Source organism: Ictalurus furcatus, chromosome 5 (assembly GCF_023375685.1).
Source record: "Ictalurus furcatus strain D&B chromosome 5, Billie_1.0, whole genome shotgun sequence".
Taxonomy (NCBI): Eukaryota; Metazoa; Chordata; class Actinopteri; order Siluriformes; family Ictaluridae; genus Ictalurus; species Ictalurus furcatus.
Window position 1 is genome coordinate 11,947,247 of NC_071259.1, and position 15,214 is coordinate 11,962,460.

The window sequence follows — 15,214 nt, forward strand, 5'->3', positions numbered from 1 at the left end:
AGTTAATTTGGAGAAATTATTTCCAATATAATTTGGATTTGTTTACCCAAAGAACAAAAAACACAGCTTGCCCTCTTATAGACTCTATAACTTCTGTTCATATGGAATAGTCATCTATTTTTGAGTGGTCATATCAAATACGTGATAGTACAGCAAGGAATTACACCTTTCAAAAAAACTATTTTATGTGACAAGACACAGGATGCACAATCTGGTGGCAGACAAGTTATGCTCTTTCAGTTTTTTGTAAAGAAAAAAAAAGAAAAAAAATATTCCTGATAAAATAAATGGTTGCTTATTTATTTCAGTGATTCCAAATCACTGTCCAATTTCTTGAAAATGTATGCACAGATGATCTGCAATACCAGAAAGAAATTGGGATAACAGGTCATAAGTAGTAGGTCTAGTAGCAGACTGATGCCTTGCCTATACAAGTATAAGTCTGCTGGAAAATATCTGAAACACATTGGGAAACTGTACATTGGAATTGCTGAAATGTTTAAGTCCTGATATATTCAAAGAATGCCCATTCACTGATGTATTTCATGCTGTTAGCAGTTAAAAATGCCAAAGGAAAAAAGTCAAAGGCAAAAAAAAATTAATAAATAAAAATCCAGTGGCTAGGTTGTGAATAAGGCAGCTGACACTACCTATTAAAAGTGGGAATAAACACCCACAATGGCTTTCTAGAGATACTTATCACAAACCTAATGAGCTACACAACAACAGACAGGCAAAACTTTCTGGTGCTATCTAAAAAAAGAGAGAGTTCCAATGAGTCATATATCTGGTACATATTTATACGTTCTTGAAGTTTAAAGACAATATAAAACATATGAAATTGTTGCACTATTGATATCAATGTAACACGATAAACAATTACAGTACATCTTTTTAGTATTACTACTATTATAATGAAATGCAATATTATGAATTATATGAATTAATAAAGCTGTATTAGGAATGAAAATCTGTATAGAGCAACAGTATAAGTAAAGCAGTTAAAGTATGTTAAAAGCCTGAGGTACAGGGGATTCTATCATCAATTCCATCACCTCCTGGTCAAGTTCCTGGCCATATATTTTGATATAAAATGAAGTTTGTACTATGTCACTATCAAGATTAGGTTTTACTTGTGTTTATTATAGATTTTACTACATGTCCAGGTTTGCTTCTGAATAATCAGAAAATTGTACATAATGTACAAATTTAAATGTTGGAACCAATGAGACCCAGCATATTTCTGTATATATAATTTTGGAGAAAATGTTTATCCTTCAAGTGTAACAAATGTACCTTCATCATCCAATTGTTGCAATAAACAAAAATGTACAGCCTCTTGTACATGAGGAGATTTGCTGAATCTAATAGTCTTGTTAGTAAATATGTAACAAGAAAAGACAGGTGTATGGCACAACTATCACTGCTACAGCTCTGACTGTTTTTTTGATTAATGTTAAGCAAGCTCTCACAACAGACACATTATGCTTTATTTTCTTTCTCCCTGCCAAAAGCAGCAGCCAAACCTAATAATTAATAAAGAATATATATGAGATACAGTTTATTGAGAATTAGTTGCAAAGAGAAACAGTTACCGCGAAGATATCTATCAAATCTATCTAACATATCTATCAATATATGAAATAGGAAGCTCATGCAGCTGCTCTGTTTTTCAAGACACCACCCAAGACAGCGTTTTCTTAAAAAAAAAACAAAAAAAACACACACATTCATTACTAATGCGTCTTTCTTATCTTACTAATGTGCCAAACTACTCTTGGTGCTACCAAACAAAACAGCTGTAAATAAGTTTACTGTTTCTGCCCTGCTTTTTGCATGCATGTGAAGTAGCACCTTTGGATTTTGGTGTGTTTTTGAAACTACAAAGACCAAAAGTACATTTACACTGAAAAAACACTGTCAAAATGGCTAAAAATTGAACAGATTTCATTATAAGGATTTTGTTCTAACTTGGTAAGAGCACCGACAGTGTCAGAAACTGTCAGACAACATCTTTACTATGCAGATTAGGGTCATATACAGTGCCCTCCACTAATATTGGCACCCTTGGTAAATATGATCAAAGAAGGCTGTGAAAAAAATGGCTTTATTGTTTAACCTTTTGTTCAAAAATACTCTAATTTTTTTGCAAAAAAAAAAAAAATCATTGTTAAATATAGGTGTGCAACAATTGGCACCCTTATGAATTCATATGAGAAAAATTCTTCCTTTTTCACAGGAGTATAAATATGAGGTAACACATAGGCCAAACTCTTCATCATTCATAACAATGGGGTAGACCAAGGAATATAGCTGTGATGTGCGGCAAAAGGTTGTTGAGCTTCACAAAATGGGAAGTGGCTATAAGAAAATAACACAAGCATTGAAAATGCCCATTTCCACAATCAGGACAATAATTACGAAGTTCCAGTCAACTGGAAATGTTATGAATCAACCTGGAAGGGTGTCGATATTGTCTCAATGCACTGTGAAGAGCATGGCTCGAGAGGCCAAAAAATCTCCAAGGATCACAGCTTATTTTCATCTGGCCATAGAACCCGATAAAGCCTCTACTATCGGGTTCTATGGCCAGATGAAAATAAAATAGAGCTTTTTGGCATTAAACACCAGAGGTGGTTTTGGCACACACAAAGAGGTTAGCCATATGGAAAAGTACCTCATGCCCACAGTTAAATATGGATCTTCCAGCAGGACAATGATTCAAAACACATCAAAATCAACACAAAAATGGTTTTCTGACCACAAAATCAAGGTCCTGCCATGGCAATCCTAGTCCCCTGACTTGAAGGCCATAGAAAACCTGTGGGATGAAATGAAGAGGAGAGTCCACCAGTGTGGACCTCCAAATTTGAAGGATCTGGAGAGATTCTGTATGGAGGAATGGTCTCAGATCCCTTTCCATGTATTCTCCAACCTCATCAGGCATTATAAGAGAAGATTCAGAGCTGTTGTCTTGGCAAAGGGAGGTGGCACAAAGTACTGACTAAAAGAGTGACAATAATTGTTGCACACCTATATTTAACAAAGATTTTTTTTTGATAAACCTGTGTTTTGTTTGCAATTGTTTGATATCCATTACAGCAGAGTATTTTTGTGATTTTTTTAAACAAAAGATCAAAAGTTTAAACAATAAAAACAAGTTTTCACAGCCTTCTTTGTTCATATTTACCAAGGATGCCAAGATTAGTGGAAGGCGCTATATTACAGACAACTGAGATATTTCTATAAATAACTTTTCATACATGACTTATAGGAAGGTGCATATGATAGATGGTCCCAATTTCCAACTAGTAATTCCAAGTAATTTCTTTGTATTTTCCAAGTTACAAGTCAGACATACAGATTTATGAGATTTATTTGAAGGTAAAAATGAATTTGTGCAAAATGGGTGAGACATTTTGCATTATTGTGCACATACCTTGTGCAAAGTGTGCACATGGATACATAAGCATAAATAATAAAAGATATACTGTATAATTTTTATTGCACAGGATGAACACAGCGCTGCAGTGTACCTCAATCCCACAATAATTAATCAGGAGGAAAAGTGTACTGAAACTTAAGCATGCCTGAGCCCCTTCCTGGTGAAGCTGGAAAACCCTTGATTAGAATACCACTGTTAGTCTAAATCAAAATAGCAAACGGATACTGGGTAGACCAATGGAAGTTACTTTCTACATGCAACAAGCCAATGCCAATAGGAGGAAATTAAATGAAAAGTTATGGACATGTACGCAAGGAGTGTAGCAAAGCCTGACCAAAGATTGAACATGTTTAACAAGCCCATGGATTCAGTTCAAATGGGAGCAGAGCAGCTGGAGACATTATAATGAATCTGCCATGCTAACTACAATGAATAAGCATGAGTAAGACTCAATGAGCTGAAGTGGTTTCACAGCAGGGTGTTGGTTTTGGATGAACTCAGGATGGAAGAATTCACCTGATGTGTTGCCATTAATCTCTTCTGAATTTCCATGGGAGATTAATTTGTGTGTAAATCCCTGCTTACTAGGATCTGTCTAACATCCGTGTGTGCCTCTGTCAGTTATTTTCCATAGACACACAGGGAAAATACCATGGGCAGGTGTTGGTGGTGATGTACTAGTCATTATCTATGGCACAGATGTGGAGAGGCAATATTGCTGTTATTTAACTGCTTAAGTGTTTCAGTGCAGTTAATAAAATGGATTTCACACAACATAAATATCTATTTATATCTATACACCAATGCTATTTGAGTGTGGTTACAATGGCTGAAAAATGGATGCCAGGTGTCCTTATTCTTCAGTACATAAATAAGTGAATAGAGTACCAAAGCCTGACTGTATTCAATTTATATACCTGACATTTCAGTCATCACACACACACACACACACACTTTGTATCTGGCTGGTAACAAAGGGTCTGTTCGGATCAGCATTCCTTGTTGACATTTGAACCGTATATAATCCCAATGCTGTCTTCTCTAAACATTGACAAAACATCAACACTGATGTACATTATCTACAACATACAGTAAAAATAAGAAGCGACCAGAATGGAAGACTTTGAAATGAACTTTGAAACTTTCATTTGAAACAAGGACATCAATAGCTGCGTTTACATGGACAACAATAATCCACTCTTAATCCGATTAAGACCATACTCTAATTAAGAAACTACCATGTAAACAGCAATTTTTACTTACCTTAATCTAATTAAGGTCATAATCGAAGTAAGCAATAATCTAATTAAGACAGGTGGAGTACTCCTGTTTTAGTTGCATTATGGATGTGTAGTAGTGACATGTAAACACCTTAATCACATTATGAACGTTGTGTGGGAGTTTTCACCGCATTTTGCGACAGGACACGATCACACACGGCAGTTTTACTTTTTACGGCGAACAAGAGAGTTCGGCTGTGTCCCAAATCGCATACTTTCCTACTATAGGCCTGTAGTGGGGAAAAATACATGTATCTCGGCTACTATATAGATGGTAACTACGCGATTTGGGACACACCCACCGCTTCAAGCAGTTGTCTATTAGCACGTATAGCATGACAAATAATTAACTGCACTTAAAGCGTTCGTAAAAAAAAAAAAATAAAAACACCCAAAACTGTATACGGTACCATAACGAAGACGAACTGTATGTTGATACGTGAAATTCTGGAGGGACGTCGGACGGCGTGGCGCGGTGACGTAATGACGCGGGCTGTTAATCTAATTATGTTCTAAAACATGTAAAATGGGAACATGACATGAGTATTCTAAAAGCGACTCATGTAAACACCTTAATCACATTATTATCTTAGTCAGATTAAGGTCAATAATTAGATTACTGCTGTCCATGTAAACGTAGTCAATGAAATGATGTGATTGTAATTACAGACCACTCCACCCTGTTGAATCCACATTCTTAAATGTCATGGATTTCTATTGCTATAAAAATAAAGCCATGTACGGACAAGGGATCCTTATTCTAAAATGTATTCTAATCACATGAATAGTTCAAATGAATGTAGAGCTGAATCTTCCTCTGACTAGTTGATTACCATAAAGTGATGCTGACTGACAAGAATATGTTAATCATTCATTTTTAAAAATTAGTGTAAATCAGTAGTATGACAAAGCATACCATTTTAAAAAAATATGGGTAACAAAGAGGATTTTGTGGCAATGGAACTTTTGCTGGCAAATCAACACATCACAGAGCCCCATGGAAACAGCAAGGCATATAAAAGTATATGTTCCCATTAATGGGGTAACTATTCATTAAATGTTCAAATTTGGTGAAAAGCCTAGGATCTTTACAAGCACTCACTTGATCTAAAGCAGAAGTGAATACTGGTAACCAGTGAAAAGACAAATGATGCTGAAGAACATATCAGTATGAAAAGCATGCATAGTAATTACATAAACAGTCAACCTGACAAAAAACTAGATTTAACATCACCACTTCCACAATGAGGCAATAAATAATCTACACCAAATCATTTTCAAATCACTTGTCTTCTCATGGATACTTAATTGTTAGAGATTAACAAGAATCATCCATAAAACATCCATATATTTGTGAGACTCACCCAGATAAGGAATGCAGGGAACCATTTTGAGGGACTTGATGTGCTCTCTCATCCGGGTGTAGTTCTCCTCTTTTGATGTCAAGAAGTCCAGCTTCTCAAAAGTGGCCTTGTCCTTTCGACTGATGAGCTATTTAAAAGCAAAACAAAAAGAAGTGCATTGGCTTTCAATAAGGAGGGGTGACATGACCTCCTTTGGTCTTAAAGAGACATATGTTTAATGGATAGGCTTAGCATAGCTGCCGATCAAACAAGACTCGTGAAGCCACGTTTTTACTGGATCACAGTCTGCCAATTGAACTTTTCATAGTCATTCACAAGACTCTAGAAATCATACAAAAAGTATAGCAATTAATATCTATAATAGAGAGAATGATGAGATGAGAGAAATGAGGATCCTGGTATCAAACTGAACCCGGGGACAGAAAGGATACATATGCATAATGCATAAAATCATGCAGATACAAGCCAAGAGCTTCAGTTCATGTTTACGTCAAACATCAGTATGGGGGGAAAAAACGTGGTACCTGATGGTTCTTTCTGCTGTTGCACAATTCTGTGTAAACTCTAGAAATTGTTGTAGTGAAAAATCCCAGATCAGCAGTTTCTAAAATGCTTAAACCAGCAACCATACCACAGTCAAAGTCATAAAATGCAGTCACTTGACACTTTCAAAATCCTAAATGTTATTTAGGATTTACAAATAATTGATGAGCTCACAGATGTCCACATTCAGCTATTCCTCTATGCTATTCCTCTAACCCAGAGAAAACAGCCCATTTTTCTCCCTTGCCTCCTGGATATGGATGGCTGTGGCATCATTTATTAGTCACTTTTACATAACAAATCTCCAGTTATGTAGTAATACTGGTATTTACATATAAATACTACTACTACTACTACTACTACTACTACTACTACTACTAATAAAGTGCCTTACTACACACTCAAGGTCGCTTTACAATTAGAAAGCCCTACCACGAGTGAGAACAGCTTGTAATGTGGATGGAATAATAGCCCAGTATCAGATGACCTGAAAGAACGTGATGGAGTATAGGGATGGATGAGATCAGCAATGTATGAGGTGGTTAGACCAGGTAAGACTTTGAAAGCGATCAGGAGAACTTTGCATAAAGAATAATGCATAGTGAAAAAACCTTTTACAAGTGTCTAAGTGTCTAATATGGGCTTCATTAGACAAACAACAAGACCGTAATTAACCACTTTTATGTGTTCCTTAAAATAGTGTTAGCATTAGTGGCTAGTTTAGAAATCACAAGCTACACAATACCCCTTCTCTGTAGGGTCTCTGGTGTCTAAAGCGTAGTTTGGTACCAGGCAAGATGAGACGAGTTACATAGGTAAGTGCTTTTCTTCACAACTTCATAGTCAGGTATACTGTTTATTTGTGCTTGCTTTTAATGACTAGTACCAGGATATAGGGCTGCACAACTATGGCCAAAATGATAATCCCAATTATTTTGATCAATATTGAGATCTCGATTATTCATTGATTTTAGGGACAACATAGTTTTATTGCACTTTCACATTTAAATAAACAGACCACTGCTTTCACCTCCATGTTGTGCTACATTCCTGCAATTGTACAAATCTTTAACAGTGTTTACAGGTGGAGAGACGCAAGACATTTTCCTTTTGGAGCACTTGTGCTCCTAATTACAAAAATTTAGGAGCACAGCTGAAGTTTATTTTTTTTATTTTTTAGAGATGGTAACATTAAGGTGCCACAATATAAGTAAATATAAGTAATCATGAGAAAACTTGAGCTGGACAATTATGACTGAATTTAGGAACATAGTGTGAGCTAAGACACATTAATTTGCCTTCTGATAAACTATATTTAATATTTTCAGTAAATTTAACAGACTGTATGCAAAAAACAACCGTTAACCTTTTCCACCTTGCAAATAAATACAATAAACCTCAAATGTTCAGTCTTTGAAGTCGGCTCCTCTTAAATATATTTAAAGCTACACTATTAGACATTTTCCACTGTCATGGTTCTGGGCTGGAGTCAGTTCTCAAACCGCTCTGTGTATATTGTGTACATATCTGAATAATCTCATATAGGATGTGATTGGGTGAGTTCATTTACCCATCAGATGCAAAGAGCTTTAGTTTAATGGTGTTCATTACTGATGCTCCGATCAGGATTTTTACGACCGAAACCAATCCACATACCAATCTTTTTTTGTTTAAACTTTAATCAGGAGGTCATAAACAGTTAAATGTAAGCTCTCTGCTCATGGTCACTGTTAACTGAATTAAAATAATAGCAATGAGAAATACTGTTGGTTAATTGATAAATAAACAAGTATAAAATATTTATTTTTAAATATCTTAAAGAATAAAGAGTACTAATTAAAAGTAAACTAACACAAGCATGATCCATATTAGGAAAAAGGCTCATAGCTTTCTAAGGAAATAGCCTACTAAGCTTAATGTCAAATTGATATTAAATGCAACCCAGAGTAATGAAACATCATTTAATTTCTCATTTTATTTATATTTAATGAAGTTATTATAATATCTATTTTTATATTAAATTATTTAATTATAACTAAGCACATTTTCGGTCTTTACATTTTATTAGTTTTCTGTTTGTTTGTTTGTTTATCAGTTGTTCCTTTTAGATCGGTTCCCCAGCACAGTGTCCATGTCTGCTGATAATATTGTGTTTTGGGGGGGATTAAATCAAAACATGGAAACTGGAGTCGACTTTTCTAGTGATATCTGGCAACTATGAGTTTAAATGAAGTGAATTAGAGTTAGTGAAGAAGAGCGGCAGTGTACTGTATGTTTACAGACTGAACAGTTGCTACTCTTGATTATGATTGGTGAGGAATTATTTAATAAAGAAGTTAGAATTAAACCCACCTTGTAGCATTAGCATTATTATTAATTACTCCGCGCGAAGATGCTGTGTCTACATGAGCATGTGCAAGTTTAGGCCATTTTGCGGAATCAATAAAAGATGGCGGTTTTGAGATCGGAGAGTCGAGAGAAGCAGATGATGAGTTACTCTCTTCATCATAATGGCTTCCCTGCAGTATTTACACACTTATTCGGTTGACGGAGAAGATGAAAAGCAGTGTGAAAGTAACTGTTGCACGGTGTAGATGCATTTTGGACTTCCTGTAGTTTTTATTCCGATTGTATGATACAACTCCGAACAGGTCACTCGTACCGGTGTGCCTAAATATTTATTCACAGTCACAAAATACTTTTCAATCGCAAATGCGAGTGAAATGGTCACACTCTAGAGCCCTGAGTTTATCTGCAAAGTTTTTTTTCCTGTTCGGTGTGATGACCTTTAATGTCCCCGACAACCTCTGTAGTGCAATTTAGTATCATGTTAGTTTCATGATTTCCCCGCGCACAAAGCGCTGGAGCGTGCAGCAAAGCTGGCCGCTCGAGCGCTAAAATGCTCACACCATTTCCGGGTTTTGGCACTACAAAATGACATAATCCCTGTGCCACTCTATGGCGATTGGCTGTAAGTTTAGGAAGCGCTTGATTTGATCTGCAGCGGAGTTTTCTATAAGTGGAGAATGAAATTTAAACATTAATATCGCAGTCGTTCATGTTCATTTAATCGTGGGCAGTAAAAATCGTAATCGATATCCGATTAATTGTGCAGCCCTACCAGGATACCATTCTGTTTGCTCACACCAGAGGCAGGATAATCATTTCCATTTTCCAGAATCTAGCTTCAGCTTGGGAAAAATCTAAGCGATCCTTTATACTCCTCCATGATTAACAAACATGTTAGAGTGCTCATCTATGTTTTAGGTGTATATCACACCTATTGTACAGATACAGTGCTGTGAAAAATTATCCTGATTTCTTCTGTTTTTGTGCATCTCTCATGCTAAATAGTTTTCGATCTTCAAACGAAATAACACAAAACAAGGGCAACCTGAGTAAACACACAGTACAGTTGTTTTTTTTTTTTTTATTGAAGCAAAAAAAAAAAAAACCCATGTGAAAAACTGCCCCTTACACTTAAAATCTGGTTGTGCCACCTTTAGCAGCAATAACTGCAATCAAACGCTTCCGATAACTGGACATTAGTCTTTCACAGCACTGTGGTGGAATGTTTGCTCAGTTTTCTTTGCAGAACTGCTTTAGCTCAGCAACACTGGAGGGTTTTCGAGCACAAACTGACTGTTTAAGGTTCTGCCACAGCACCTCAATTGGTTCAAATCATGAATTTAACTAGGCCACTCCAAAAACTTTCATTTAGCTTTTTTTTTTTTTTTGAGCCATTCAGAATTGGATGTACTCCTATCATTGTCTAGCTGCATAATTCAGTTGCGTTTGAGTTTCAACTTACGGACCGAAGACTATACATTCTCCTTTAGTATCAGTCCATAGAACTGAACATTCTCCCAAAAGGTTTGAGGATCATCAAGGTGTGTTTTGAAAGAATTCAGACGTGCTTCAATGTTCTTCTGGGTTAGTTGTGGTTTTCACCTCGTCACTCTTCCATGGATGCCATTTTAACCCAGTGTCTTTCTGATAGTGGAGTCATGAACAGTGACCTTTATTGATGCAAGAGAGGCCTGTAGTTCCTTTGATGTTGTCCTGCACTCTTCTGTGACTTCCTGGATGAGTCATTGCTGTGCTCTTGGAGGAATTTTGGAAGGTCGGCCACTTCTGGGAAGGTTCACTACTGTGCAGTTTTTTCCCCCAATTTTGGAGATAATGGCTCAGAGATAATGGAGTCCCAGAGACTTTTAAATAGCTTTGTAACCCTTGCCAGACTGACGTATTTCAATCACCTTCTTCCTCATAATTTCTGGAATTTCTTTTAATTTTGGCACAGTGTGTTACTGGGTAAAACCTTTTAACCAACTTCATGCTGTTGAAAAAAATTCAATTTAATTGTTGATTTGATTGAATAGGGTTTGCAGTAATCTGGCTTGGTTGTGTCTAGTCCAGCTGAACTCCATTATTTATGTAGTTTCATAGATTTGGGGAATTAGTAACTACGGGACAAATACATTTTCAAACAGGCCCAGTTGGTATTGCATAACTTTTTTGCTTCAATAAATATCATTTAAAAACTGTATTTGTGTTTACTCAGGTTGCCTTTGTTTTAATTTCTGAAACAATTTAGTATGAGATATACCGCAAAACAGAAGAAATCAAATAATTTTTTCACAGCACTTTGGGGCTCAGCTAGCACAAATGTCTCTTCTTGGCTAGCCCATTCAGCACTATCAGTCATTGACAAAAAAATTGTTTCAGGTTCCCCGACAATGTTTTCTGTATTCTGTAGCAATTGGCCATTAAGCAAGTCACTCCAAAACATGTATCTCAAAACAGCACCTCAAACCAGGAAAGAACATTTCCAAAAACTCTATCAGTTGATTTGATACTTTTTGCTTTAACCACAGCCATCTGGAATTATCACTCCATCACATTCTTAGCAGAGGTTTAGTATCAACAAATGTCAGCACCAGCTGAATCCACACTGTACATGATGCAGACCGAGTCATTTTTTAATACAGTCAACAAAATGTGCCGCTCTCTACTGAATAATTTTTTCTGCAATTCACTAGGACCCATTGAAATCCCACTTTCTCTAAAAGTGAACGCTAGAGCTGTCTTTTTTTTAATCACTACTTTGTATGAAAACAGAGAGAAATAAGCAAATACTGTGGAAAAAACTGTTGGAGAGATGCAGGCAGGGAGGGTTATTTTGCAAGTAGAATTGAAGATATAGTGAAAGGAAACAGCTACCTTCGTGTCCATAAGCATTTGGACTGTGACAATTTTCGCAGTTTTACCTCTGTACACCACTACAATGGGTTTTAAATGACGCAATCAAGATGTGATTGAAGTGTAGACGTTCAGCTTTACTTCAAGTGGTTTAACAAAAAAACTGCATTAATGGTTTAGGAATTACAGCCATTTTTTTTTTTTTTTTTTACATAGTCCTTTCATTTTCAAAAGGCTCAAAAGTAATTGAACAATTGACTGATAAGCAGTTTCATGGCCAGGTGTGGCCTGTTTCCTTGTTATTTCATGACAAATTAAGAAGATAGAAGGTCTGGACTTGATTCCTCATATTGAATTTGCATTTACTAGCTGTTCATGGGAACTCTCAATATGCAGTCAAAGAAGTGTTGATGCAAGTAAAAGAGGCCATCATTACTGAAATAACAAAACAGACCTATCAGAGAAATAGCAGAAACTTTAAGAGTTGGCAAATCTACAATTTGGTACATTCTTTAAAAATAAGGAATGCACTGGTGACCTCAGCAACACCAAAATGCCTGGAAGACCACAGAAGACAACTAAAGGGGATGACCACCCTTTCACGACATCTAACCAAATCAAGAACATTCTCAAGCAGGTAGGTGCATCATTGTCAAAGTCTACAATTGAGAGATGCCTTCATGAATGTAAATACAGAGGGTTTTTACCCCAAGATGCAAACCACTGATAACACTCAAGTACAGACAGGCCATATTAGACTTTGCTGGAAAACATCCGGACACTTCTGGGACACAAATCTTTGAACAGATGAAACTAACATTAACTTGTACCAGAATGATGGGAAGAGAACAGTTTGGAGAAGTAAAGGAAGGGCTCATGATCCAAAGCAATGTTCTTAAATGGTTGAGTCATTCACCTGACATCAACCCAATTAAGCATGCTTTTCACTTACTGAAGACAAAACTGAAGACAGAAAGACCCACAAACAAACAGTAACCGAAGGTGGCTGAGGTAAAGGCCTGGCATCGCAAGGGAGGAAACCCAAAGCATTTGGTTATGTCCATGGGTTCCAGACTTTAGGCAGTCACCGACTGCGAAGTATTTGCATACAAGTATAAAAATAATTCTAATATTTGATTGTTTTAGTTTCATAAATAAGAAAATGGAGGAACTCAATTTCTTAAACAGTTAAAGCAATATTTTTCTTAAACTCACTGAATTAAAGCTAAAAGTTTACACTTCATGTGTGAAAACACATCTTGATCGCTTCATTTCAAAGTCATTGTGGTGGTGTACAGAGGCAAAATTGTGTCACTGTCCAAATACTTATGGACCCAACTATTTTTATACAGTGAAGTCACTTTTTTTTTTTTTTTTTTTTTTTTGCTGTTTCTACTGACCACTTGGGTATAAGATACTAAATAATGTTAGTTTGCATGCATTTTGCCCTTGCCTTCCCCACAAATAGATTTTCAACTGGGCTCAGGGATCTGTTGTGTATAAAAGCAGATGAATTTGATTTCCTCTTGGACTCTCATTGGATGGGTCTCTTCACTGTACTTGCAACTAGTCCCAAGTACAGCGATGAAAAACAACCACTGAGTGTCTGGGGTCATGTAGAGAATAGTGACCAAGCCTCAAAATTATTTGGCACCTGGGAAATCAAGGCTCGAAAGGGAAAAAAGTGAAAAGCAATCACACTAGTGACAAAAATATTATAAGCTTTACATGTCAACTTCAAGAACAGTGTTTAATGAGTATTTTTCTTCACTGGCTTAATAATGCTAATTAGTTTTAATTTCAGATTTCTAAAAGTTGTGTAGCATGAAAGAGTCAAAAATTCTGGGATTTTGAAAGATTTATAGCGTGCACTCGACATTAGGCATTAAAGTTGTCCGGTGCAGTTTCTGAGATTACTCTTAAAAATAGCTTTGATATCTACTTGAAACCAAGGAAATGGTTAGTTAAAATTGCAAGGAAAATGTGATTATTAACTTATTACTCAGTCTTATTAACAGATGTGATGCCACTTCCACTGAGAAGTTAAAGTTTATAGATACTATTTCTTAATTAATTGATGACGTACATTTTTTCTCTGTTCAAACTCAAACCCCACTGAACCCAAATACAAACCCTGTAACTGAGTTGGAAGAAAAAAAGGACAGAATTAAGATTTGGGTTCATCCTGACAAGTGACTATAAGATGCCTAATAACCTGCTCTTTTGTGCAATGCAGAAAATATGATTAATATCATTACTAATGCAGACTAATGTTTTTTCCTTCTCATTTTTATTTCACTGTATTTGTATAAATGTTCTACATAACCATTAATATGGCCATTATAGGCTGTGACCCAAATAATATACTTCACAGAAACCTGGCTCTTTCACTCCTCAGTTATTCTCCATAATGAAAATGCACAACTGCTATTTTTCATCTGGAATTATTGGCCCAAACTGAAGCATCTGAATGGAAGACATCCTGAATTCTTTCCTTGACCACTTTAATGGAGGATGGAAAAAGAGGATGTGGTGGAGGGCTGTGTTTACTTAAAATGAAATGAGAAACAGTGGGAAGAACTATGGTAAGAAAATTAAAATGAGCTATAAATCAAAAAGCTCTTACTTGGTGTGGAAAGAATAATATTATGACAATGTTTTGAAATATCATTTTGGGCATAAAGAGTAATACTGTATTATTTTGTGGTTAGATATTCCAGTACAGTTTTATAATTGTACATCAGTTTGGAAACTGCTGAAATGGCATTGTAATATTACTTGGGTACTTCAAGCAATCATATCATACACCATGAACTGATTGATACAATCTGGTTAATTAATAACTAGATTGGTTCACAGAATCTAAAGTGTTTGTGAGATTGTCATGTACTTTGTTTTATATACATAAACATGTGTGAGTATATATAATAATAATAATAATAATAATAATAATTACAGTATGTATGCATTAGAGGTGGAATGCAATGCCATTATCTGTATCTATTTAGTGCTCAAAATATTTGTATCTGTTTTCATATTTGGATTTAAACTGGAAGTGGGCAGGGCCTGTATCAGAAGGGATTTTTTATGTTATGATGTTATGTTAATGCAATAGAAACACTAAAAAACAGTGAAAAAATAAAAACAGGGCTGCTGGAAAAAGAAGTAACTTTTTATTCCCCCCAAAAATATAAATTTGCAGAACATAACATATTTAACTCCTGAGCCAGATGTCCGGTAAATTTGAATTTGGAAATCTTCTAATGTGACGGAGTAAGCAAGCTAACTACGATGTCTTACCCAAATCAAGAGACTTATTTAGGCTAAAGTTGACGACAATACCCATCTAATAATATCTGATCAGATTTAGTCAAGTGGGT

At 35.8% G+C, this 15,214-nt stretch overlaps 1 protein-coding gene across 3 annotated transcripts in view; it reads right to left on the reverse strand.

Annotated features, from left to right (window-relative positions):
- ralgps1 (Ral GEF with PH domain and SH3 binding motif 1) overlaps positions 1 to 15,214 on the reverse strand; it is a 169,148-nt gene that overhangs the window by 83,748 nt on the left and 70,186 nt on the right. For all 3 annotated transcript variants that reach the window (XM_053624771.1, XM_053624770.1, XM_053624772.1), the window contains exon 8: positions 6,090 to 6,216. In XM_053624771.1, the coding sequence (XP_053480746.1) occupies positions 6,090 to 6,216 (127 nt within the window). The remainder of the gene's footprint in view (positions 1 to 6,089; positions 6,217 to 15,214) is intronic.